Source organism: Lipotes vexillifer, unplaced genomic scaffold, assembly GCF_000442215.2.
Source record: "Lipotes vexillifer unplaced genomic scaffold, Lipotes_vexillifer_v1.1 scaffold641, whole genome shotgun sequence".
NCBI classification, from domain to species: Eukaryota; Metazoa; Chordata; class Mammalia; order Artiodactyla; family Lipotidae; genus Lipotes; species Lipotes vexillifer.
The window spans coordinates 2,066,018-2,090,984 of record NW_006780658.1 but is presented as its reverse complement, the minus strand read 5'-3'; the positions used below and the strand labels follow the sequence as shown (position 1 = coordinate 2,090,984).

The following is a 24,967-nucleotide window of genomic DNA, read 5'->3' as shown; positions in this document are numbered from 1 at the left end:
TATAAAGATATCGTTTCTGTTAGGTATAATTTATAGAATACACATGTATTAAACATAAGGACATGTATACAAAGTTCTGAGTATCTACATAATTGAGTATTACTTTACTGTTATTTTAAAAAAGAAGTTATTGTAAAACTATCTCTATTCACAGATGACATGATCTTATACATATTAAAATCCCGAGGAATCCATACATTAAAAAACTATTAGAACTAACATGAATTCAGCAAAGTTGCAGAATACAAGATCAATATGCAGAAATTAATTGTATTTCTATACACTAGCAATGAATAATCTGAAAATGAGATTAAGAAAATTCCATTTACAATATATATAAACAATGTTTTACAATATAAAAACAAAACAAAAACCCCAGGACACTCTTGATATTAAAGAACAAAATGAAAGGACTCCTGATTTTAAAGCTTACTACAAAGCTATAGTAATCAAGACAGTGTGGTATCAGTGTAAGGACAGACATATAGAGAAATGAAGAGTCCAGAAATAAACTCTTACATTTACGATCGGTTGATTTTTGATGAGGGTGCCAAGAAAATTCAACAGGGAAAGAATACAAATGGTGCCGGAACAACCCGATATCCAAAAGAGTAGATAGAGTTGGACCTCTACTTTACACTGTATTATAAAATTAACTTAATATGGATTAAAAAACTAAATTTAGAACCTAAAGCTGTAAAACTCTTAGAAAACAAAGGTAAATCACCCTGCCATTGGATTACACAGTAGTTTCTTAGATATGACACCCAAAATACAAGGAACTAAAAATAAACTGGACTCCTATCTAAATTTTTTGCTTCAGAGGACACCATTAAGAATGTGAAAAGACAGCCCACAGAATGGGAGAAAACATTTGCAAATTACATACCTGACAAGAGACTTGTATCCAGAATATATAAAGAATTCTTACAACAGTAAGACAAACCAATTAACAAATGGGCAAAGAATGTGAACAGATTTTTCTCCAAAGATAAACAAGTGGCCAATAAATAAGCACATGAAAAGATGTTGTACAAAAACCTGTGTACATGAAATGTTCGTGGCAGCATTAACCATAATAGCCAAAACATGGAAACAACCCAAATGTCCATCAATTGATGAATAAACAAACTGTGCTACATCATATAATGGAATATCATTTGGCAGTAAAAAGGAATGAAGTGCTGATACACATGTATTAGCCCCACCCCCTGCAAAGAGAAGAGAGGGAATTTATTTATTTATTTACTTTTGGCCACACCATGCGGCGTGCAGGATCTTAGTTCCCTGACCAGGGACTGAACATGCACCCACAGTGGAAGTGCGGAGTCTTAACCACTGGACCGCCAGGGAAGTCTCAACATGGATGACCTTTGAAAAGTAAGTTAAAGAAGCCATACACAGGGCTTCCCTGGTGGCGCAGTGGTTGAGAGTCAGCCTGCCGATGCAGGGGACATGGGTTCGTGCCCCGGTCTGGGAAGATCCCACATGCCATGGAGCGGCTGGGCCCGTGAGCCATGGCCACTGAGCCTGCGCATCCGGAGCCTGTGTTCTGCAACGGGAGAGGCCACAACAGTGAGAGGCCCGCGTACCTCAAAAAAAAAAAAAAAAAAAAAAAAGCCATACACAAAAGGTTACATATTATATGATTTCATTTATACAAAATGTCCAGAATATATAAATCTAGAGACAAAAAGTAGATTGAAGGTTGCAGGGGGATGGAGGGGTGGGAGAATAGGGGTAGTGACTCCTATTGTGTATGGGGTTCCTCTTTTGGGGTGATGAAAATATTGTGGAATTAGACAGTGGTCATGATTGAACAATCCAGACCATGTGAATGTACTAAAACCTGCAGAACTACATATTTTAAAATAATGAATTTTATCGTTGTGAATTGTATTTCAGTAAGTGTTTCTTTTTCTTTAAAACTAGTTATTGATGATGGAAGTTAGACATGCAAACTACCAATCACTGTAACATTGGAATGTATATTCCTTTAGGAGAGGAAGTAGAGGATTTTTTTCACCACCACGTAACCCCAGAGCCTAATATAATCCTCAAAACCTATCAGGTATTCACTTAAATAACTATGAAAAAAAAGCTAGGATTCAAAATCAAAAAACACTTGGCACTTAAAAACTAAATTACAGGTAGATTATGAATACCCACCTTATCCAAACCTATAAAGGTTGCAACTCCAATATTTTGTCTTTTAAGGAAGTTTACACATTCTTGGGCCGTATCGATAGAATCAACAACAATGTAGTCTAATGCATGACAACAGGATGAAATAGCAATATCGTATTTTTCATCAATTGCTCCTAAGTCCCCCTAATAATTGAGAAGAGGGGGGAAAAAAAATCAATGCACAATCAGCAAGGAATTAGGCATAATTTTATTAGTAATTCATATAGATTTTTCAAGTTGCGTTTAACTGAACTATACCTACATATGGTTTAAAACAGTACAAAAAGGGTACACAGTGAAAAATTTAAGTGTTCCTCACATTCAACCTTTCTCTTCTGCAAAGGCAATCACTACTAGAATTTTTAATCTACCTTAAAAAAAAAACGTATACAGAGTTTGAATTTTTAATGAGCACAAAATGAGAGAACTGTTTCCACTGCATGTAAATAAAAACGTATAATGTGAAGATTTGAAACCTAAAAATATTATAAGCAAAGTAACTTATAGAATAATAAAACTCTGAATTACTGAAAGCCGTTTAAGATTATGTAAATCTGCTTCTCAATCTATTAATAAATTAGTTATCCCCATTTCCTTCCAGCCACCTTCTAGCTGGCCACAGCTCCCTTCCTTCTTCAGGCTCAGGAGTTCAGGCTTCAGGTACCCACTATCCCTAGCCTTGAGTTTTGACATCATCCCTTGTTGATTTTCCTAAACTCTAGCCACAACCTTTAGTATAATGGTATAAAACCCAGAATATAATTTAAGTTCTTATTTTTTTAAAAAAAGAAAAAAGAAGTTTAAGTTTATCACTAGAGTTGGATCACTTTCTTAAAATGACTATAATTGTACAAAATTAAAAAAAAACCAAAACTATCTGTAACATGAACAAATACATACCACAAAGAATTTTATCATGCCTGAGTGTAAGAGCAAAATGTTTAAAAATGAATGTCCTTTAAAAGAAACAAAAGTAAATGTTATTTTATGTACAGAGACACTTAATATACAGTTCTTTAAGTCAAGGTAAGAAAATTATAATATCTGAGAAAAATATATAGTCATTTACAAATAAATTTACTTTACCAATCTTCCATATATTCCTGGAATTCTGCCAGATATTTTTTCTTGAATTATTGCATCAAGGACTTTCCCCCTACTTCGATTCATTGCTAAGGAACTCTTCGCTTCTTCGACTTTTTGGAAAAGATCATGAACCAAACTTTTGAAATTTATTTCTTCTTGTGTAAGTTTTTGAAGTTGTTTTTCTTTCTAAAGGTGAAAATAAAGAAAATGAATCCCAGAAGGTTACACCCTATCACAGTATAGAATTAGCTGTAATACCTAAAAAAAGAAGGAAAGGCCAATAATCAACACTTGAACCGGGACTAAGCTGTCACATTGCAACCGTTTGGTTTGATTTTGAAAAATATGGATGGGTTTTCTGTTTTAAAGGGGGCATAAATTATTTGGGTCAATAATAAGGAATATAAACACAATATAGACCTAGGAGCAGTGCACTGACTGCTAGAGCTAGAAGAGTTAGGGTTGTGGAAATCCCAGTTTGGCACCACACAGTTAGGCATAAATGTGTCCTAATTCTTATATTCTTACACTAATCAAAAACAGACCTCAATACAGGACTCTAGTTATGGGTGACCGGGCAGGGCTATGATTACACTGTGCCTTGCTTTTTAAATAAAAGGAGATTTATTATATAGTATTATATAGCATATATTATTATATCTAATTAAATAAAGGAAAACAAAGAACAAAAAAAGCATAGCTCTGAAATGAAGGATAGCATGATGAGTGAACACTACTATTGCTAAACAAAAACGTCAGGCTGCCAACAAGAGGAACCATACACATGCACACAAAAAGCCTAATTCTCAGTTTCTCAATCTCCAAGTTAGAGCAGCCATTTTTCTAACTGACATTCTCCTTCACTTCCTGGCTTTAAATTATTACCTCTATTACCAGTCATACTGGTTTAAAAGTATTGATAAAAGCTCAAGTTACAGATGTAATTTATCCAAAAATAAACTGAATCATGAGGAAGATACAAGTAGTCACTGAATATAACTTAAGTTTACATTTAAATTCTATATGGCCATGAAGTTCTCTGATGACCAAGGGGTGTGCATTTACTAAAATGAAAAAGACTTCATTTTTAGTGTAATTTCTCTCCAAGCAGCATTTTCTATTGCCATCTTGCCTAATGATGCTTTTGAGATTAAAGTTATGAAATTCCTTAGATGTCTAATTCACTCAAGGATGGCAGAGGACATGGATGAGCTAATAAGCCAGATGTCTTGATTAGTTTAACAACTTGCAGTCCCAACAAAGAAAACTACATTCATAAATTCAAAAACAGAAAAAAATACACTAAGATAGTTGACTTGCATATTTGTTCACACACACACTTACACTTATTTGTGATTTTCCCTGACCATTGCCAAAGTTGTCTACACTTAGATTTAGGGAAACAAAAAACTTTCTTCTGTTTAAATTTTTATCATGGGAAATAATGGTGGCGGCAGTGATATTATTTGCTGTTTGACACTTGAAGGGAGAACGCAGCTTCTTGACAGTCTCGATTCGTATCAGATAGAATACTGAAATATTAACCCCATTCTTTTGGGAAAGATTACACTAAACAATAACAACAAAAATATCTATGTACCAGTCACTTAAGATGTTGAGATCAGGACTTCCCTGGTGGCGCAGTGGTTAAGAATCCGCCTGCTAATGCAGGGGACACGGGTTTGAGCTCTGGTCAGGGAAGATCCCACATGCCACGGAGCAACTAAGTCCGTGCGCCACAACTACTGAAGCCCACATGCCTAGAGTCCATGCTCCGCAACAAGAGAAGCCACCGCAATGAGAAGCCCGCGCACCACAACGAAGAGGAGCCCCCACTCGCAGCAACTACAGAAGGCCCGTGCACAGCAACGAAGACTCAGCGCAGCCAAAAATAAATAAAAAAAAAAAGATGCTGAGATTTAAAAAAATATTGATGTAAATATAAAAATAAATAAAACTAGGGTTCATAAACAATGTTCAGATGAAATACAGAAGATTTACCTCCTTTAGTTCACGTTCAGTTTGAGGGAGTTTTGCCTGTATATCTCCAATTGCAGCTTTCCTTTCTTTGAGAGTCTCAGAAGCTGCCATTAGAGCTTCATTGGCCCTTCTTAATTGAGACACTGCGGTATTATGACGACTAAGATAGATATCAAGTTCTGATTGGGCTACATCCATCCTTGAACGTGCTTCATTTACTGATTTGCTGAAATCCATAAGTTCTTTCTCTCGACTCTGTTAAAATATGATAGACCCCATTAAATCCGAAATACATGTGTTTTCAAACCTAAACTGAAATGGAAACCATACATTTTGAATTTAACGATTCTACAAGCACAATACACAGAAATAAATCTCACAAGTGGAATGGACTAACAGCTTTTGCCTAGTTGTGAATGTTCATGGTATACAGTCTTTTCCCAACTGATTTCACAAGAGCTTAACGAGGTAGATACCATACTAATATCTAAGATCTCAATTTAGAGATTAAAATGACAAAGAAAGAGTGGTTGAAAGAGAACAAAAATGTGGATCTGAAATCTAGATTCCATGGTCTTTCCACATTACCTTACCTAAAATGGTAAGGTATTAAGGACTACTCAGCAGAAAGTTTCCTCAAGTATATTTATGTTGGAAATCTTTTTAAGTTTTAGAGGTAAGGTGAGGTAATCCCCAACACAAGTCATAATTTGATGAATGAGTAGAAATTTTGGACTACTGTAGTTGACTGTGCAGAAAGGATCTACTTATTAGAATAATGGAATAAGAAAAGCCCTTACAAAAGCCTAACCCTTTTATTTCACATACAAAGCACTGGCCCAGTAATACAGTATGATATTAGAACATGCCCATATTTCAAAACAGAATCAATTTAGTCTGTAAAGAAACTCCAAAACACTTCATGGAGGTATAATTAACAAAGGTCTTATGTAACTGACTTAAGTAACGTTAAGTCAATTCAACTCAATTACTGTCATCTATTAAATATCTATTTAACATGCTCAGTGTTGTCTAAAAGGCTGTGGTGAATATAAACAAAGATAGCTAAACTCTGTGCTTATACTCTTGTTGGGGAGACAAGACATAACAATGAGACAATCTCACACTCTTGTTTTAGGGAAGTGCTAACATAATGTAGTAGCTAATATTTATTAATTCCTTACTTTCCAGGCACTTTATGTAAGTAAACACACGTTTTATTTTCACAAAGATTCACAAGATGGGTAATATTTTCTTCCGCATTTTGAGGAAGACAACTTGGAGACATAACCTAACCAAGTTCAGAGATAATAAGGGATTGACCTAGGATTTGAGCCAAGAACTGACACATGAGCCATGGTTAAAACTATTACAGAAGAGCTACAGAAGCAAAGAAAGGAGATGTCATCTACGGTTAGTGTGGTCCCAAGCATTTATAGGTAGTAACCAATAAATTACCAAGAAAATAATTTAAGAGAAGATGAAAAAGAAAATTTGATGAAGTCAATGTGTAACGAAGAACTGCACATAAAACAAAGTATTTGATGAGTATTTTCTTCTACCATTATAAGTTCTCATTAACTTTTTTTTAAAACGAGAAAGCAAACAACAAAAAAGGGAAAGGGTCTAGGCTAACCATTTTTAGGAATGGTAGATATTAAAAGTTCAAACTTTTTCTTCTAACAGTTCATTTTTTAATATTACTATAAAAACAATCTTCTAACAGTTCATTTTTTAATATTGCTATAAAAACAATCTTCAAGATTAAAAAAAAGCCACCAAAATATATGCCAACCGATAAAGAAATCTTACTTCTTTTTCCTTCTGAAGCCCTTGTGTTTCCTGTTTAAGGCTATCCATAACTTCCTTTAATTTTTCTTCTTCTTTTTCTTTTTCTTTCTCAAGGGCATTGTTTCTAGTTGTTGTCTCAGTTATGATATTCTCACTCTTGGCAGGTATACTTTTAAATTCTTCAATCTAAGATTATAAAACAAATTAAAGTTACTAGAAGCATGTACCTTTAGGCTATCCAACACCATCAATATTTGGCTTATTTAAAAGCATTTCTCAGGATCTTCTAGATCTTTGCGGTTTTCATTGTAATTAAGTTTAAAGCAGCTAGCTTTAGCAAGTACTTCCTTAATCATCTGCTGCAATTTCTATGTTCTCTCAGTCTAATGGTAAAACTAATTCTATGAATTCCTGATTCCTTACGGAAGACAATTCTTCCTCGCTGAGCAGCAGATCTTCCTTCTGCTTCAACTTTAGGCTGTAATTATCCTTCTTCACCTGTGAATATGGTCTGAGTACACGGAATTCCCTAAAGTACCCTTCAAAGTACATTACAACTTACCACAAATTACCCATACACCCCTAGTCTCCCTCAAATCTTAAGATCTTTCCCAACTTTACCCTTCCAGAGTCACCACATAGGACTAATATTTTATTCCATTAACACCTTCCAGTAGTAATCACTTTTCCATGGTTGATTCCTAAAGGCTAATTATTTCTACTACAGTTACATTTGGCTTAATCTGCCCAATTCAGGGGTTTCTATCAAATCCATGCTATTTTGTTTATTCTGATTTATCTATTACCAGAGAAATTAAACATTTCCCAAAATGGTATCCCTCAAACACTGATTCACATAGATGTGTTACTGTACTAAGCATAAAGCATTTTGTGAACAAATGCATTCAGAAAATGCTTACAAGGTAAAGCAGAGCCTGTCTTATAATTACCATGTAATTATACGGTACAAAACTTTTTTTAAAAAAATAAATTTATTTTTGGCTGCGTTGGGTCTTCGTTGCTGCACGTGGGCTTTCTCTAGTTGTGGTGATCAGGGGGCTACTCTTCATTGTGGTGTGTGGGCTTCTCATTGCAGTGGCTTCTCTCGTTGCAGAGCACGGGCCCTAGGCGCGTGGGCTTCAGTAGTTGCAGCACGTGGGCTCAGTAGCTGTGGCTCACGAGCTCTAGAGCGCAGGCTCAGTAGCTGTGGCACACGGGCTTAGTTGCTCCACGGCATGTGGGGTCTTCCCGGACCAGGGCTTGAACCCATGTCCCCTGCATTGGCAGGCGGATTCTCAACCACTGCGCCACCAGGGAAGTCCGGTACAAAATTTTGAGGGGAGGGGCTTTGTGTCTCATCTATTAATATCTGATTAAACTATGAAAATAGTTTGAAACACCCCAGATTAATTGATTTATTAGTCTGGCTCCTAGCAAGTTAGGCATTCTGGTCTAAACCTTATCTTTCTTTTTTTAAAACCTCAGTCTAGCTAATCAACCACTTGCTGTAAATTATGAACTTCCCCTTCCCTCCTTTTTAAGGGGAAACTCCTGCTGATACTCTTAACTTGATTTCTGCAGACAAAGGTACTATTTTTAAAAATCTATGATATGTAGCCAAAAACATCTTTTTAAATCATACACTCTAGGAAGAAGAAAATTATTTTGTCACCAAAATAGAATTGATTTGGTAAATATTTTGCCAACAATGTACATCAGAAACATAAGCTCTAAAACTCAAAGTCAATGGATACAGGATTTCTCTTTGGGGAAAAATCAGGTTGAGATAAATCCTGAAATACTTAACATTCAGAATCCCAACTCATTCTCTTAGGTAGTATGGGCCAAGAACATTCATGAAAAATAATAAAAACTACATGTGATGTTCAGACCTGAAATTTTAAGAATTTCCCCCCTATAACTTACCTTTTCTTTATCTTTTTGAAGTTGTTTTTCCAGTTTTCTGGCTTTACTTGTAGCATGCTTTAATTTTTCCCTAACTTGAACATCTTCTAAATCTAGTTTTGTAAATTTTTCTTTGTTCTCCTCAATAAATTTTGTAATTTTGTTCAGCTTCCTAGCAAAGTAAGAAAATTCAGTCACTATTTTGGATATTCCGATATTTTAAAGCCACCTTATATACCTTGCCTGGTTATAAATGTATCCAAGTTCTTATAAGGTAGGATCCTGTTTCAAGCTGACCCTCTCCTCCACCCATATTTGAAGGAGCTGTTAAAATGCGTGACTATAGGAGTTATTTTGTCCTTCTAAGCTGGACTGGAAATAATGACTATGATGTCTAGGTATAGAAAAATTTGACCATAAAAAATAAGCAAAACTCATTTTAAAGAATAAAAAAGAAAACTGCATAGGTAAGGGATATTGGTGTCATTGAAGATTGATATGAGAAAGGTAATGAGAAAACTTTTAAGACAACTAACCTGTCAGGTTAAATGCTTATGTTTGCTATGATGTTTTGTGTTATTATGTTCTGCCACTAGGGGGTAGCATCCTGCATTATTTTAAGACCAGTGTTGGGCACTCAAATCTGTGATAATCATCAACTAGATCTAAGTCAATTAAGTTTTTTGTTTGCAAAAGGAGACCATTTTATATGCTGGCAAATGTATTACACGCATGTGCTGGCAGGAAGTTTATATACAGACACACACACATACATGCAATAAAATGTAACTAAATACTTTTAGTACTTTCCAAAAGATTATTACTTCTCTACATCTTTTACATCTTTATTCTTAGCTTTCATTTCGTTTGACAGTATATTGCTCTTCTCATTAATTTCTTTGGTATCTTCATGAATTTTTTCCTTTTGAGTCTCCATTTCAGCAATTCGTTTCTGCAGATCATAACTAGAGAGAAAAAAAAAGATATCAGAGATCCTAAAATACCATTTCTAAAATTCTCTATTTTAGTAAAATCAGCTGTTTCTAAAGTATTCTTAACCACAGTCAATTAACAATTACCTAGGATTACTGACAGGGAAGGGGGAAACCAACCTAGGGTCAAAGCTAGAATTAGGGACAAAAATAGGCTCCATATAAACAAAATTAGATCTGCTATTATATGAATTCAAAAGAATGTATATGTAAAACTATTAAGCATAGTAATACTTGTGAACCCACCTCCCAACTTAAAGTAGGGTACTTAAAAGTCAACTTCGATACTATGGTAAACAACCCTAATTTAATGAATTCATCACATAAAACAACTTTTAGAATTTTTTTAACTTCAGTCTTCATATTTCTCTAATATGGGAAAAGAGAAGGGCTTAGACTTACTGCCAGAAACTAATACAAAAATTGATAAATTAAGGTACTTACATGTAATATTGACAAACATGATTCTTTTTTCTAAATATTTCATTTTCCAAGGTAAGAAATTCAATGGCTATGTTTTTCTCTCCTTCTAAGGCGTCCTTTTCCTTTTCCACCATCTTAACTCTGTTTAACTACAAAAGTTAAAAGTATAGAGATTGTTCATATGAAGTGTATTTGAGCAATCTGAATTTAAAATATGCCAACATTAGATAAAAAACATATAAACTACATTAATGTAACAATGTTCCTCTGAAATGCCAATAAGAAAAATATAAAATTCAACCTAAAACACTAAACTCTGCCTGATTATGACTATAACTTGAATATCTAACTCAGTGAAATTAGTTAATACAGAAAACATTCTGGTTTACAATACAACTAAAGTCTACAGAAGATTCACCTTCTCTCCTCTGTGTTCATTTAATATTTCAAATCTCCGACACAAGACTTTAATAGGTTCATTTAGCCGTCCACAACCAATTATATCTTCTAAATATTCAAGCATACCCTCATCATGTTCAGTCTGGCCTTTTGGTTTCATCATAGCAATTTGTTCAACTTCACCCTTTAAAAAAAGTAATATTTCACACTCATTGCATATGTTTAGCAACATCAACCTTAAGTGAGAACTAGAAACAATGAACAAATCCAACAGTAATGAACAACTAAATGATTTAAATCAGTAGTTTAAAGACATTTAATAAAAATAAAAATGTTCTCTCCACTGATACTCTTAAGAGTTTTAAGCAAAATTCAGCAAAGTATTCATACAATCTACAATTAAATCACTGTGGCAACATTTTCAACTATTAACAGAATTATAGCTCCTATTCTAAAACAAAGAATTTTCAAAAAGACCCTTCATGGTTAAACTATACTAGGAATCCTGCCCCAAGGTGGTTAGTATCATTTCTCTATAAACCTGGTGTTATGAGTTCCTCAGCAAGCGATGGGCTTCGTAATAATGTCTCAAACTTAATGCTGCAACTTTCTAAAAACAAGACCATTAAATGAAAAAGGAAATATTACTATTTCTCATGGTAATAATATTAATAGAAGAAATCCAACTGACTGGAAACTAAAGATGCTGGTACATACAATATTGGAAAACTTTTGCTTGCAATCATTATTACAACAACTTTTGAACTGTAATTAAAATTTTAGATTAACATTATATATTTGTATTTACGCAGTTTAATTACAAAGAGAAAAGAAGAAAAAAATTCACAATCAGTAACTTTCAAGGCTGATTGCCAGGCAGCCATTTAGTTTGATGGGGAAGAAAATTTTGTCTGAACAATGCTCAGGCAAATTGCTGTTACTTTACTTCACACCAGTAGCCTGCTTGTACTCTTTAACAGAAGAAAAGGGACAAAGAGAAAAAAAAAAAATACCCCTCTATTTCTGCAAAATAGCAGACTGAAAAACATTTTTAAAAATTATATATTAAAAAAAGCACAGTCTTTCTCAATTTAAATATCTACAATATGTATTTATGAATGAACCTTAAAAATCTGGGGCAAAACTTGCTAATGACAAAGTGTCATATTTACCAAAATCCTCAACATAATTATACAAGGTAAAAAAATTTAAAGATAAAAGAAAAGATGAAACAGCTCATTTTAAAATCTACACATTAGGGACTTCCCTGGCGGTCCAGTGGTTAGGGTTCCGCACTTCAACTGCAGGGGGCATGGGTTCGATCCCTGGTTGGGGAACTAAGACTCCGTGTAAAAAAAAAAATCTACTCATTAAAGGGCATAATTTTAAACATTTTTTACAGATGATCACTTTTCTGTACTTTGATAACAGGACATGATTATAAAACACAAAGTGAAATGTTATCCTAAGAGTCTGTTATTTTTTAGATTTCTCTGCAACCGTGGGCATGTATGAATTAGTTTTAACTAAATATTAGCGTTTAAAATATGTAGCTATTTATATAAAATGTTTTATTCTGCTTTCAATTATCAGTTTTTTCCAAATATTTTCATAACAATTTTAAGTTTCAGACAGGATTTAAGCCTGGAAGAGTGTCCAAAGCTTTAGATTACAACAGGGACTCCAGCCACTGAAGAAGCCAAGAGACTTATTCAGTTGTTATCTAGACAGGGTTTATCAACAGCAACATTACTGACATTTTGGGCTGAATACTCTTTGTTGTGGGGAGCTATGCTGGGTATCACAGCATGTTTAGTAACATCTCTGACCTCTACCCACTAGATGTCAGCAGCATCAGGCTTCCCCCTGCTGTAACAGCCCGAACTATCTCCAGACAATGCTAAATGTACTGGGGGTGAGGATGCAAAACTACCCCCAGCTGAGAATCACTGATCTGGAGGTAGTCAGTTTAACTTTTTTGTATTAGTGTTTACAGTCCAAATATCTGACACCTGATAGTCTAATATTCTACTGAATTCAGTTTGAATACCCGAACACTTATTTTATGAAAAATGAAAAACCATGCCAAGAGAACTTACATGTCTGAGTCAAATCACTATAAGGTATTATTTAAGTATACACTTTTCAGATAACCAGAAGTTATGATCTGGTATAAGAATGATAAAAATATTCCTAAAGGCATCACACTTTTCCTGGCCAAATTACTTATTGAAGAGATGGAATACCACCATTAGGAGACTGCCTAGCTTTGAATAAAGCATAGTGGTTGCTTGTTTTTGGTTACTTGTTCCTCCCTTTCCAATGAAAATGAAGGATATACAGCTCTGATTTCTTTTCATTCTAACAAGGTTGCCCAGTAGAAAAAAACATTTTCAAGTGAAAGACAAGGACGTTTATGAATCAACATAGTTGCACCTCAAGTCCCATATAACATTGTTTTATTATACAGTATTCATTAAAAACAAAAAAACCGGTTATTATCAGATTAGCACTATTGAATCAACAGGTTATTAGAACATTTAGGCTTCTACCTGTCATGTGACAATTAGGACTGTTGTGGTATTTCAATGACAGACAATCTGGGACCTTTCTTGTGGTTCTGTTCCTTGATGTCCTCTGCCTTACTACCTGCTACTATTTGTTTTCTTCGTTCTTTTTCCATTTTGTGTCATTTCATGTATAATCTGTGGGTTGACAGTCTGCTTAGAGGACCACTCATATTTCAGAAAATGTACCTATCCCATGTGAAATTATAGAATATAGTTTTAATTTAGGGCAATACCTTCAACACGCTTCAGAAATAATTTTAAAGCATCAACCTGAATTTAAAGTCACCTTACCACTCAAAGCTCCAAATCACAAGTAGTGGTAGCATGATGAGACAAAAAAAAAAAAAAAAGTTTGAAGTTGCTATATGCTACCATCTGAAGCTGGCAAAGTTTTGTAGGCCCCCCCACAGTTATTTCTATTTTCTATAGCTTAAGTATACTAAACAAGGTTTTAAACAATTTTTTTCACTGTTGTTTACTAGTGACTTCCTATGTTTTAATTTATATTCACACTATATCAGAGATACTAAGCAACTGTGGAAATACCATCTGTGGGTTTTTTTTTTTAATAAATTTATTTATTTTTGGCTGCATTGGGTCTTCATTGCTGTGTGCTGGCTTCTACTCTTTGTTGCAGTGCACAGGTTTCTCATTGCGGTGGCTTCTCTTCTTGTGGAGCATGGGCTCTAAGTACGCAGGCTTCAGCAGTTGTGGCACGTAGGCTTGGTAGTTGCGGCTCGCGGGCTCTAGAGTGCAGGCTCAGTAGTTGTGGCGCACGGGCCTAGTTGCTCCGTGTCGTGTGGGATCTTCCCGAACCAGGGCTTGAACCCATGTCCCCTGCATTGGCAGGTGGATTCTTAACCACTGCACCACCAGGGAAGCCCCATCTGTGGTTTTTTAAAGTAACATAAAAATAGCAAACATATTTCAAGAGAATATTTATAACATCGAAGGCCTAATCCATAACTTATTGAAGTGGATGGCAAACCAGGGTATTGTGATTCATTTACAGCATTCCTCAATAATCTAATTTACAAGAATACAGCTTAAAAATCTAAGAGGAGGGCTTCCCTGGTGGCGCAGTGGTTGACAGTCCGCCTGCCAATGCAGAGGACACGGGTTCGTGCCCCGGTCTGGGAAGATCCCATATGCTGCGGAGCGGCTGGGCCCGTGAGCCATGGCCACTGAGCCTGTGCATCTGGAGCCTGTGCTCTGCAATGGGAGAGGCCACAACAGTGAGAGGCCCGCGTACTGCAAAAAAAAAAAAAAAAAAAAAAAATCTAAGAGGAATGAATAGGTACGATGCTTTTTTATCTTTATTGAAACAGAATCCAAATTTTAGCAAGCAAGAACCACAGGAAACTGAAGTATAGTATATAGCTATAACAAAGTTTTTTTCCTAATAAGACCTGAAGGTTTAAGGTAAATATGGGCGTTTGCATCAAAATTAAATGGCCCAGATTTACTAGGCTTTGAAATTTTATTTTGCCTCGGTAATATTTTTATTTTCTCCATTTTCCACTGTAATGTAAGTTATTGTTCTCTTATTCTGATAAATTTTATTCTAATTGCTCTTTGTGAACTAACAGAGAGCAAGAAACCAAATGACTGAGGTTAGTATCTGTCTAAATTAAGTGCATAAACAGAAAGGACAATGCTTTAGGAGGCAGACTGCTGGCTATCTATTTTGGATGCTTAGGGGTAGTTTCCTATTTTCTTTCATATAGTTGAGGCGGTTGAACAAGACACTTTTGGATAACTAAAGTACTACTGATAAAGCTAAAATTCTTTTGATATAGCACAAACTTATTTCTACAGGCTAAAAGACCAGAATCCAATTAAGTTTATATGTCATGCCAGGCTTAGAAGAAGTATACTGAAAAGAAAAAGGGAGAGATGACTAGGTAACAACTCAGATCTCAGTTAATCCAATCTCCAAATTACTAAACAATAAGAAAAAAAAATTGGTTCTTGTTTTAAGTTTTAGTTTAGATTTTATAATATGAAGACAAAAAGCATATGAAGTTGAAAACTGTGACAAAACTAGCTACCCATGAAATGCTACACAGAGCTAACAAAACCCTACTTGTTTACACTTAGTTACAGCAATGGGACAACAGCTCCCAAACAAGGTATATGTAAACAGGGAAATGTACAAACATAAAAAGCACAACGGCCAATTATAATCTAACAGTTTAGGAAGGCATGTGTATAAGTGCCTCTAAGGACAAGAAACGGAATTCTACCATTTTTGTATCATTTATAGCATCTTAGCATAGTGACTCATTAGGAATTCATTCAAATAGTCAACGATGAAATTTTAAATGACTTCAAATACTAGAAATGCCTATTGAAGACCCAACTATACCATTATAAATACTTAAAAAAAAAAAGTTTACCCTTATGGACTTCTAAACTTTAGTGCTTTTTAGTCTTAAAAATAAGTTTTCACTTTAGCTGGATTTATATTACTTAGGTTGTTAATCACTACCACTGGCCAAACAGCCTATACATTTTATTCAAAGTAATCACTTATGTCTTAGATGATGATATTCTGATGTCTCCAAGTTCCCAGCCTCCCAAACCACAGCTAGTTTTTAAGATGTTATTTAGTGGGAGATAAGGTAATGAAAACTGCATTCTTACTTACCTTCAAATGCTTTAAATCTCTAGTGCAGGAGTCTAAGATTTTGATAAGGAAATAAATAAAAATCCATAGAAACCACTGCCACTTTCCCTCAAACTTTTAAATAGGGCATCATTAGTTCTATCTAGTCCAATCCCTGTTTCTTCTTCCTAACAGGTGAGTTTCTAAGGTTCTTATCTGTAAATTTAATCAAATGGAATTCAATTTGTTAACGTGGAAAGTTTATCTTGGTATTAAAAATGATTTAAACAACGTAACTATTATGATGACATAAAAAGGTTGAGATTATGATGAGGACAAATGGCTTAAGCATCTTGGGCACTTAAGAAGCACATATTTAATATAAAGTTTACAATTTAAAAACTACTCTTATTTACATCTTTGGGAAGTTACTTTATTTAGCTCCCTTTATTAACTGAATTATGTATACAGAGGCAATATCAAGGGGAAAAAATCACCCTTTCAAGGGTTAAAACGCAGCCTATTTTGATGAGTCTATGCACAGGTGTAAAACTTTGATTATCCCTGCGTGACAGTAAATAAACAGCAAATAAGATAAACACAATGATAGGCTCCTGCAAAATGGTATCACTATCAAATTTAGTATTCTAAAGGGGCATCTTTAATCCATAATTAACCAAATCAAATCCCAGAATACAAAAAGTCCATAAAAGTTAAATCTGATTAAAACACACACACACACACACACACAGCTTTAATCCCACATTTATGTAAATTCAAATCTTATTTAGAAATATATCTGCTGATGATTTCCCAACATCCATTTTAAAATAAGTTTGGGTTATAGAAGTATTACAAATGAACTGAAGATATTAATATAAGTCATCCCAGAATATTTCTTTACCTTCTACATACACTATGTACACCTAAAACTAACATTTTTTTTTAAAAAAGCAGTTGAAGAATATAGACTAAAATGGAAATAGAGGCTAACACTTTGTAAGTTTCTTACTTGGGAACACTCAGTCATACTAATCAAACTTTTAGTATCAAACCAAAATTCCCAAGTTAGTTTAAAATCAGTAGTACAGGACACTAAAGAATATCAGCAGCTATTTCTATATCACAATATAGTTTTTCTCTTATTATTATGCTCTTGGTGATTGTAGGTAGGACAAAGGAAAAGAAGATAGCCTCAAATCAAAAGGGAATTTTAATATGTCTGACAAAGCCAACTTTTTTGAAAGGTAAGACATAGAGAAGATAAGGAATTTTTCTTACCAAGCAACACTGGTAGAAAATATCTTTACTCAGATAAAGAATACAGGGTTTCTAATAAAAATCAGCTTAACACTAGGTACTTAATTTTATACCCCTTTAAAAAGACTTTAAAAGTTGTGATACTTAAGAATGAAATATCAGTTACTTTCTGATCTTCCAGTAGAAGTGGTTCAAGTAGGCCATTTGAAACAAAACAAAGAGCTTGAATAAGCTTTTAATTGACCATTCTAAGCATTAAAAAAAAAAAAAGTTAAATCAGTTAGGTGCTCAGGTAAATTTGTGAAACACCAACTATATAGAGCTTTTTCTTTCGAGTATATAATATTAGTAGAGATGACAAACAAGAACAAAAGTAAAGGAAAAGAACTATTAAAAGATAACAAATCTCATTTAAAATGTTATCTTAAAGAGAAATACAAACAGAAATGATAAATAGTTGCTATGTCCCTGTCACGCTAAAGCAGCACAATAATATTGGTGTTTAATATTTATTTTACTACGCCAATATTTACGTGCTGCTAGAGCGGAACAAGTATGTCAGTCCATCCAAACATAAAATGAGCATATGATGATGAAATTACAGTTCTGAATGAATTTCCTTAAATTTCTAGAGCAGCAAATAATGATTCGCATCTTGACTGTAGTATGTAAACCATGATGTGCTGCTACAGTACTTTAAGGCCTCAAAAATACAGGATTCATCCAATAGGGAAAAATTCTTTACACTTTATTTTTAAAAAAAAAGAAAAAAAAAAGAACGAGAGAACCTCTAATATCTTTAATAAATTTACCTGTAAGATTAAAAATCTATTATGGTCCAAGTCAATTCCATGGCTTCGAAGAAGATTTCCAACATCCTTAAATGTTTTCTTCTTCCCACTTATGTGATAAACAGAAGTATTATCTCTGTAGGCCGTTCTGGATACATAAAAGTTACTGTTAGGAACTACTTCATAATCATCCCCTTCCTGTTTTGAGGAAAAACAAAACCAGAAAACAATTGTTGGTATTAAGTCAGAGGTTTGCTCCAAATTTCACTCACTTCATACTGAAACCAATTCTATGGCTTAAGAACTTCAATTGAATATGCACATAAACTGACAATAGTTCTTAGAATTAATCTTAGCAAAGATTAGAAATAATTTTTCAAGTTCTTTGATTCCTTCCTCATAGATCACAAAAACCAAAAAGTCAATGCAACCAAACAAACAAAAAAGAAAACACCCCACCTTCAAGCCTAAAAACATATTTGACTGAGAAAAGAATTGATGAAGGGGCACAAGAAACCCACTGCATCCAAAACAAACTCACCCAAATTATTAAACCATGTTGACAGATTACTAGTCCATTAAAAAAAAGCTGCAAGAGATGATTTGAGGAAAAAGGAAGGAAGGTATAGTAGTGGGATGATACAGCTTAGTTTTTTTCCTTTTTTGGGTGAAGAATACGTCATTAATTGAAGGTAAAAAAATTGCAAACAATTGACAACTACATTCCCCTATTTTTTTAATCAAACAAATTTAAAAAATGAAGTGCAAATCTGCTTTAACATTAAAACGTGCTTTCCTTTAAAATCTATGTCATTTTGAAATCATGGTTTTTAAAATTTACACAAATCAAGTGTAATTAATAAGCAATGGAATCAAATCTGATTTACTGGCAATCTACTTTCCAACCCAAACTGTACAACAGAAAAGCACTAAGAAACAAAATTAAAATATATATCACCATGTAGATTTAATTAAGGCTGTTTATATTAAAATTAAAAAAAAAAAAACCAAAACAAGACCTAGAGGCCAAATCACATCCTCATTTCATTATGTAATTCGTTTTCTACTGGTGATGCTTGGGCGTCATTTTTAGGTTCCAGTCAGTCATTTTTGAACCACGTATTTCCAAAGTTAATTATTAAATAGAAGAGGAAAAAAAATCCCAATACCAACAGAGCCAAGTGAATAATCTAAATAGGCATTTTACCTATAATTGTCTCCTCTTGTAGAAAACAAACATGTTACCTTACCCTTCCCTGTTTTAAAAGGGTAGCTTACTTCAAACTGAAGCAAAGCTCTTTCGTATCACCTATACAGATGACTACTAGTAACATTAAATTTAATGCGAAATGAAATAAGGGAGATGGTAAAGTTAGTCAAACTGTTAACATTTTCAAGTTTAGGTAACTTATCTGAAAGCAATAAAAAAATAACTTTAAAAATGAATCCAAAATTTATAGTAAGAGAATGCTTACTTGGTACTCGGGATACTAAAACCGCTCAATGTTTTACACCAAAAAGGTAAGCATTATTATGAGCTACTTACAATGCATTTCCCTGGCTAAAAATTTTAATATTTTAAGTTTAACAGCCACTACCACCAATCCTCAAAAAGAAAATATGGTCATGGAGGTAATGAAATAAATACTGGTTCTGCTTTAACCATATACTAATTTTTACGAGCCAATTTAAGCCAAAAATAATAAAATGTACAACGTATTGAAATCCTTTGTGCTCCTTACTTGAAGTTGCAAATAACTAAACAAAGTCCCTTACCTTATCAATTATCTTTTGAAAGTGAACTTCTACAGTACAACTCTGAATATCCTTGTGTTCATCAGAATTGTGTATTAGAACTGAGAGTTTTTTAGATCTTATTTTTTGTGCTCGATAGCCAAACACAAAAAGCATAGAATCAATAACATTGGATTTGCCACTGCCATTTGGCCCAATAATACAGGAAAAGCGCTGCATAAAAACAGGAAAAACAAAAGTTAAAGATAGCTGTTTTCATATATCATGTCTCTTATATCACAAGCTTCAACACTTTAAATAAGACCATATTCTAATTTTAACTCGGACTTTTTACAAAATTCATTCTTACATTTAAAGAGAAAATACTCCTTTCAAACATAAAACCCACCAATTCTATTCAGTGTGGAAAACTTTATAAAGAGAGGTACCAAAAGATAACCAGATAAACAAAAGCTAATTTCAGTTGTTAAAAGCATAGGAAACATACTGTATTTTTAATCAATCAGCATAAATACAATAACTACAAAACTGAAACATTTTGTAATAAAGACGCATTACCTTACAACGGTTATTTTAAAAAGGTCAAATACCTTATGGAAAGGTCCCAGAATTTTTTCCCCAGCATAGGATTTGAAGTTCTGGTTTACAATATGAGTTATCATAAGACGAGGAGCTCCAGCTTCATTGGTCATTGCTGGAGGTGGGGGAGGAGGGATGCTATTCAAAATCTCTTCTAAACTTCTATTATCTATTTCCTCACTTGGAGTCTCTAAGTCAGTCAAAGGAAAGGGAAAGAAAACAAGGGGGAAAAAGCCTGCATTAGTGCAATTAGTTCGGAGGACTACTGCCTGCTAATCTCTGGAGAGATGTTATTTATGAAACCTAGGAATCTGTATTTTCACTCAAATATAGTATTATCCTAAACTCACAGGAGATGAGAATCTTTTGGTTTGGTTTTATCAAAAAAGAAATTCTTGAAAGAAATGCCACCAGTCACAAAATTCTATAGAAATATACCTTTTAGGAGCTGAAACACTACATCGTCATGCAAATCTGGGAAATCCACAACCACTTGATCCCCTGCTCCCTGTCTAAACAGGTGGTTAAATCCTAAGGCTCTAGATCCAACTCTCTCCGTATCTGTGAGCACCTGGAACCTTAACTTTGGACACTCGCGAGCTCTAGAGACACTGTCACAGGGGTTTCATGTCATTCAGTTCCTGAACTCACAAAAGCTACGGTAGTTTCGAGTAAATTATCATCTTCTCTTAGAAATTTAAGACCACGAAGGTGAAGTTACAGGGTCAAGAAACTTTTCATCATTATTATACACTCAGGCTGACTCTGTCTGAAAAACAGTCCACTAGCTCCTGGCTGACGGTGTCGATTTCCGTGGAAATAGAAGACAATGAACAGAAATTCAGAATTGAAGCTATTTACTCGCCCCCATCCCCGCCGGCACCGTTACTCCGACTGCACATTGTCTGATCTGTGAAAATCGCCAAATCGCTTTCTTGAGCGGCTCTACCTGACCTTCAGATGTCAACCCCGCAGCCCCTCTTGCCCGCGCCCAAGAACACCAGCCAGTCCTGGGTTGGGCGCGGATGCACCCGGGTCTCCCCGCGCTTGCCCGCGGCGTTGCGAAGGGCTACTCACCTGCGGTGGCAGGCGCGAGGCTCCCCGCGCGGCCGGGCGGCGGCTCGGGCTCCGCGTCGCTGCTGGCGCCGTCCGGGGACTGCGGCGGCCCTTCCTCTCTGCGCCGGGCGGTGGAGGGCTGGGTGCCTTTACGGGGCATGGTCGCTGGGGCCAAGGGAGAGCCGGGAGCAGGTCGGGCCGCGGGCCAGTGCCGGTACGTTCCCCCCGACCCGGCCCCGCGGTGAGACGGGCTCAGCTCCCCACCCCGTCCCACTGGGGGAAAACTCCGTCCACTCGTTTTCGAGAGACCCGTCGTCAAACCCGCTCAACGCCAGCGGGTCCTCGAGAAAGAAGGCACAAAAAACTCAAGTGCCAAGAAGGCGGGATTCGTTTTCTTAAGTCCTAAGCAAGTGGGAAAACCTAGACGTGCTTGGGGATCAAGCAAGAATAGAGCAACTGCTTAGGTTCTTTTTACTTTTTAATGCACCCCCGCCGTCCGCCCACAGTATAAGTATGAAAGACTATTCTAACGTAATTTCTAAACGAAGCAATTCCCATACGCTGGCATTTGCGGACATTCCCACGCTCTCTGGGATAGGGATGCAAGCGCACAGATTCTGAGAGACAAGAGTTCGTTTGAAGGGCTATCTATCACCTCTTCCCAGAACAGCGAAGAACCAACTGGCGACGAGCCGCCCACTTTCCTCTCCCCGCCATTTAGCCCTCGGCGCAGCGGACGGCCCGGGGTCTTTGAGGTCTGCTCTCTACAGTCCGGCCGGGTCCGACCACTCGCGATTTTCAAATCGGAAGCCGGCAGCGCTGGCTCCGGTTCAATAGCCTTGAGGTGGCAGGGGTCTGTCCCTCCGGGGTCCGCGGCAGAATCCCGTTGGATAATAAACTACGAAAGGTCACCAGTTAAGGGCTCAGACCCGGTGGTTAGTCCCTTGCGGGAAGTGAGACGGCCAGGGGGCCACGCTAGAGTCCGACCAAGACCGAGATTTCTGAGAAGAGGTCCGCGAGGCTGAGAGGCTCCCCCCAACCACCCCACCTCGGTCCCCCAGTCTCCTGAGCAACGCTTATGTAGCTCAGAGAAGTGGCGCCCGGGAGAAGCGCGCGGGAGTCTCGACTGCCGGGGAGCGGCCGAGGGGGGAGGGGTGACAGCGAGAGAAATCTCCCGGCGGCAGCCTCAGCCTAGACTTCGGCTGCTCCAACTCAAGGCCTCTACTTTCCAGGAGCCCGCGGACGGGACAGGAAGTAAGCGTGTGCAACCTGATCAGGAAAAGAAGTATTTTACCTGCCGGATAGTCCACTCAGACCAACGTTGGAAACGGTTGCATACCCCCCCTCTGCTACCGGTGTTTCGGCTGCGGGTCCTTCACTCGAAAATGGCGCCTAAAATACAAACTCGAACGGAAATTCGTTACAAATGCGCGCAATGCTTTCTGGGAACCACTAATTTGAAAAAAATGCGGCGATTATCGCCGCCATCTTCTGGTGGCTTACGCGCATGAGCGAACTGCTGGCGGGACCCAGGCGGCAGGGGACGTTTTCTATTAAGTGAAAAAGAAAAGCGAAACAATGTTTTCCGTGGGCCTACGGCAATAGCACTCTTATAAAAAATATTTTTTAAAAAACCTTGAGAATTTTGAAAAAGATAAAAAAAAGAGTGGGGCTCCGCCCACAGCTAAAGGCAAGGCTCAGTCGTCCAATGACGCCCCTTAAGGAGAGGGCGAGCTCGCTGAGGGGCGGGGTCTAGGGCCTGCTCGGGTGACGCCCGGCAGGGAAGTATCGCGGGAAGATGGAGTGAGCTTAGCTCTTAAGAGTCGCTATGGTGACAGAGAGGCCCGAGGCTTCTTGGTAACTGGTCCCACTTCTGTGAGTACGATCGCCACCGCTTTCCTGGCACTTAAGGTAAATCTCTTTACTTCTAGGCGAGAGGTGAGGAAAGGGTTTGGAAGTTGTAGCCATTACTGGATCCACCTTCCCTGCTCTGAGGGTGTGTGCGGAGTGGAGCATCAGTTATTTTCCGTCTCCCTGGGGGCGGTGCGGCTCTGGACGTAGCTTTTGGAATGCAAAGGAGGAAGCCCTGAGTTTGGAGGGAGTAGAGGGGTAACAAGGAGAAGAGAAAACCTGGATTGGTGAATGACCGTGTAGTGAAAAGCAAAATGATTTCGAATTATTGGTGTTAGGTCATTCATTAATGTCACTAGTGAAAGGGGGTTTCGCGTTCTTAAAATAATTTGGCTGAAAGACTCTGTAATGGAAGAAACGATTTGCTGGAGTCTGGGTATGAGAAAATTATTGATCAGCAAATATTTCTTAAGTAGCTTTTGTATACATTGCACTGTCAGGCATAATCAGGATTATTAAGCAAGTATACCTGTTCCCAGAGAATCTAGTTTTACTAGTAGGTTTTTAACCAGGAGTTTGTGGATCTGGTGGTAGGTGATTGGAATTCAGAGGAGTTCATACCACCTCTTCTCCACTCCCCCCCCCTGCCCCCCGCCCCCGAAATCGTATACAAAATTATGGGTGCTTGTGAATTTTTCTGGGGAGTTAGTGTTCCCAGAACTTTGATCAGATTCTCAAACGTGATCCTAATCCCTCACAATGTTAACCATTAATTGATTTGACTATGTCCAGCAAGCATTTATTCAGCGACTCTTAAGTACTTGACATTGAGAACTGGGAGCCTCTTTTATTCCCCCTTTTAACTTTTGTATACTTAGGACTTGGCATACTCAAGCCCCAGTAAATCTGCTTTATGAATGAATTTACATTGTCATTCTAAGTAAGTAAGTATGACTCTTGCCCTGAGGAGCATATTTCAGGTTCAGTGTTTCTCAAGAGGAGGGGTGGAGGACACTCCCCTCAAGTGTAAGAATTTGGTGAGGTTGGGAGACTGGTGTGATTTGAATAAACATTGACTTGATATTGTAATATACCTTTATATTTGAGGTAATATAAGTTGAAAAAAATTGTTTTCATAAGACAAACTACAGACAATAAAGCTCAGTGAAAAAAAATTTTGGCTGGTAGGTGTACAAGAAAATGTAGCAGTCAGTTCTCTTTGAAAACATCTGGAATCTTTTGGAATTTTGCAGTCTCTAAAACACTATTAAAACTGAGTTGGAGAGATATTAACCATGAAAAAAGCAAAGACTAGACCAAATTGAGTTATGTATATGGGAGATAGCATGATGTAGTAGGAAGATATAACACATAACAGGAGTCCCAAATCTCATCATTTTTTTAGCTACATGCTTAAACAGTTTACTCAATTTATCAATCTCTGAGATTGTTTATTATAAAACCAGCATATAATACCTACCTCATAGGATTGTTTATGATTGTCTAGCACACACACTATATGCATTTGGTACTGCTGTGTTTATGACATTGACCTTATTAGGGTATGTGCTAAGGATGAATAATGGGACATCAAGTTAGAAGATTAGTTTATGAAGGGTTTTGAAAGCCAGGTCAAGGATGTTTTCAAAATATTAGAAAAATTTTGAGCTAAGGAATGACTTGGTAAAAAATAAAAATTAACAGTAGTTATGTGGGATGTGTAAAAAGGGAAAG

The 24,967-nt window shown here is 36.5% G+C and overlaps 2 protein-coding genes across 4 annotated transcripts in view; one reads left to right on the top strand and one right to left on the bottom strand.

The window, feature by feature from the left end:
* The window catches only part of SMC4 (structural maintenance of chromosomes 4), a 34,619-nt gene extending 11,506 nt beyond the window's left edge, over window positions 1-23,113 (bottom strand). Inside the window, exons 1-13 of one of the 3 annotated variants that reach the window (XM_007454133.1) lie at window positions 22,677-23,113; window positions 21,404-21,547; window positions 20,338-20,516; window positions 19,769-19,960; window positions 18,014-18,190; window positions 10,783-10,947; window positions 10,386-10,513; window positions 9,774-9,914; window positions 8,971-9,121; window positions 7,066-7,230; window positions 5,275-5,508; window positions 3,274-3,459; window positions 2,170-2,331 (exon numbers count right to left, since the gene is read on the bottom strand). In XM_007454133.1, the coding sequence (XP_007454195.1) occupies window positions 2,170-2,331; window positions 3,274-3,459; window positions 5,275-5,508; window positions 7,066-7,230; window positions 8,971-9,121; window positions 9,774-9,914; window positions 10,386-10,513; window positions 10,783-10,947; window positions 18,014-18,190; window positions 19,769-19,960; window positions 20,338-20,516; window positions 21,404-21,542 (2,019 nt within the window). In that variant the 5' untranslated portion in view covers window positions 21,543-21,547; window positions 22,677-23,113. Of the gene's footprint in view, window positions 1-2,169; window positions 2,332-3,273; window positions 3,460-5,274; window positions 5,509-7,065; window positions 7,231-8,970; window positions 9,122-9,773; window positions 9,915-10,385; window positions 10,514-10,782; window positions 10,948-18,013; window positions 18,191-19,768; window positions 19,961-20,337; window positions 20,517-21,403; window positions 21,584-22,676 lie in introns of those variants that run through there. The other 2 variants (XM_007454134.1, XM_007454135.1) reach the window with 2 other exon arrangements.
* A 153-nt stretch (window positions 23,114-23,266) lies between these two features.
* Window positions 23,267-24,967, top strand: part of IFT80 (intraflagellar transport 80) — a 111,189-nt gene continuing 109,488 nt past the window's right edge. Inside the window, exon 1 of the mRNA XM_007454132.1 lies at window positions 23,267-23,293. The gene's annotated coding sequence lies outside the window, so the exon portion shown is untranslated. The remainder of the gene's footprint in view (window positions 23,294-24,967) is intronic.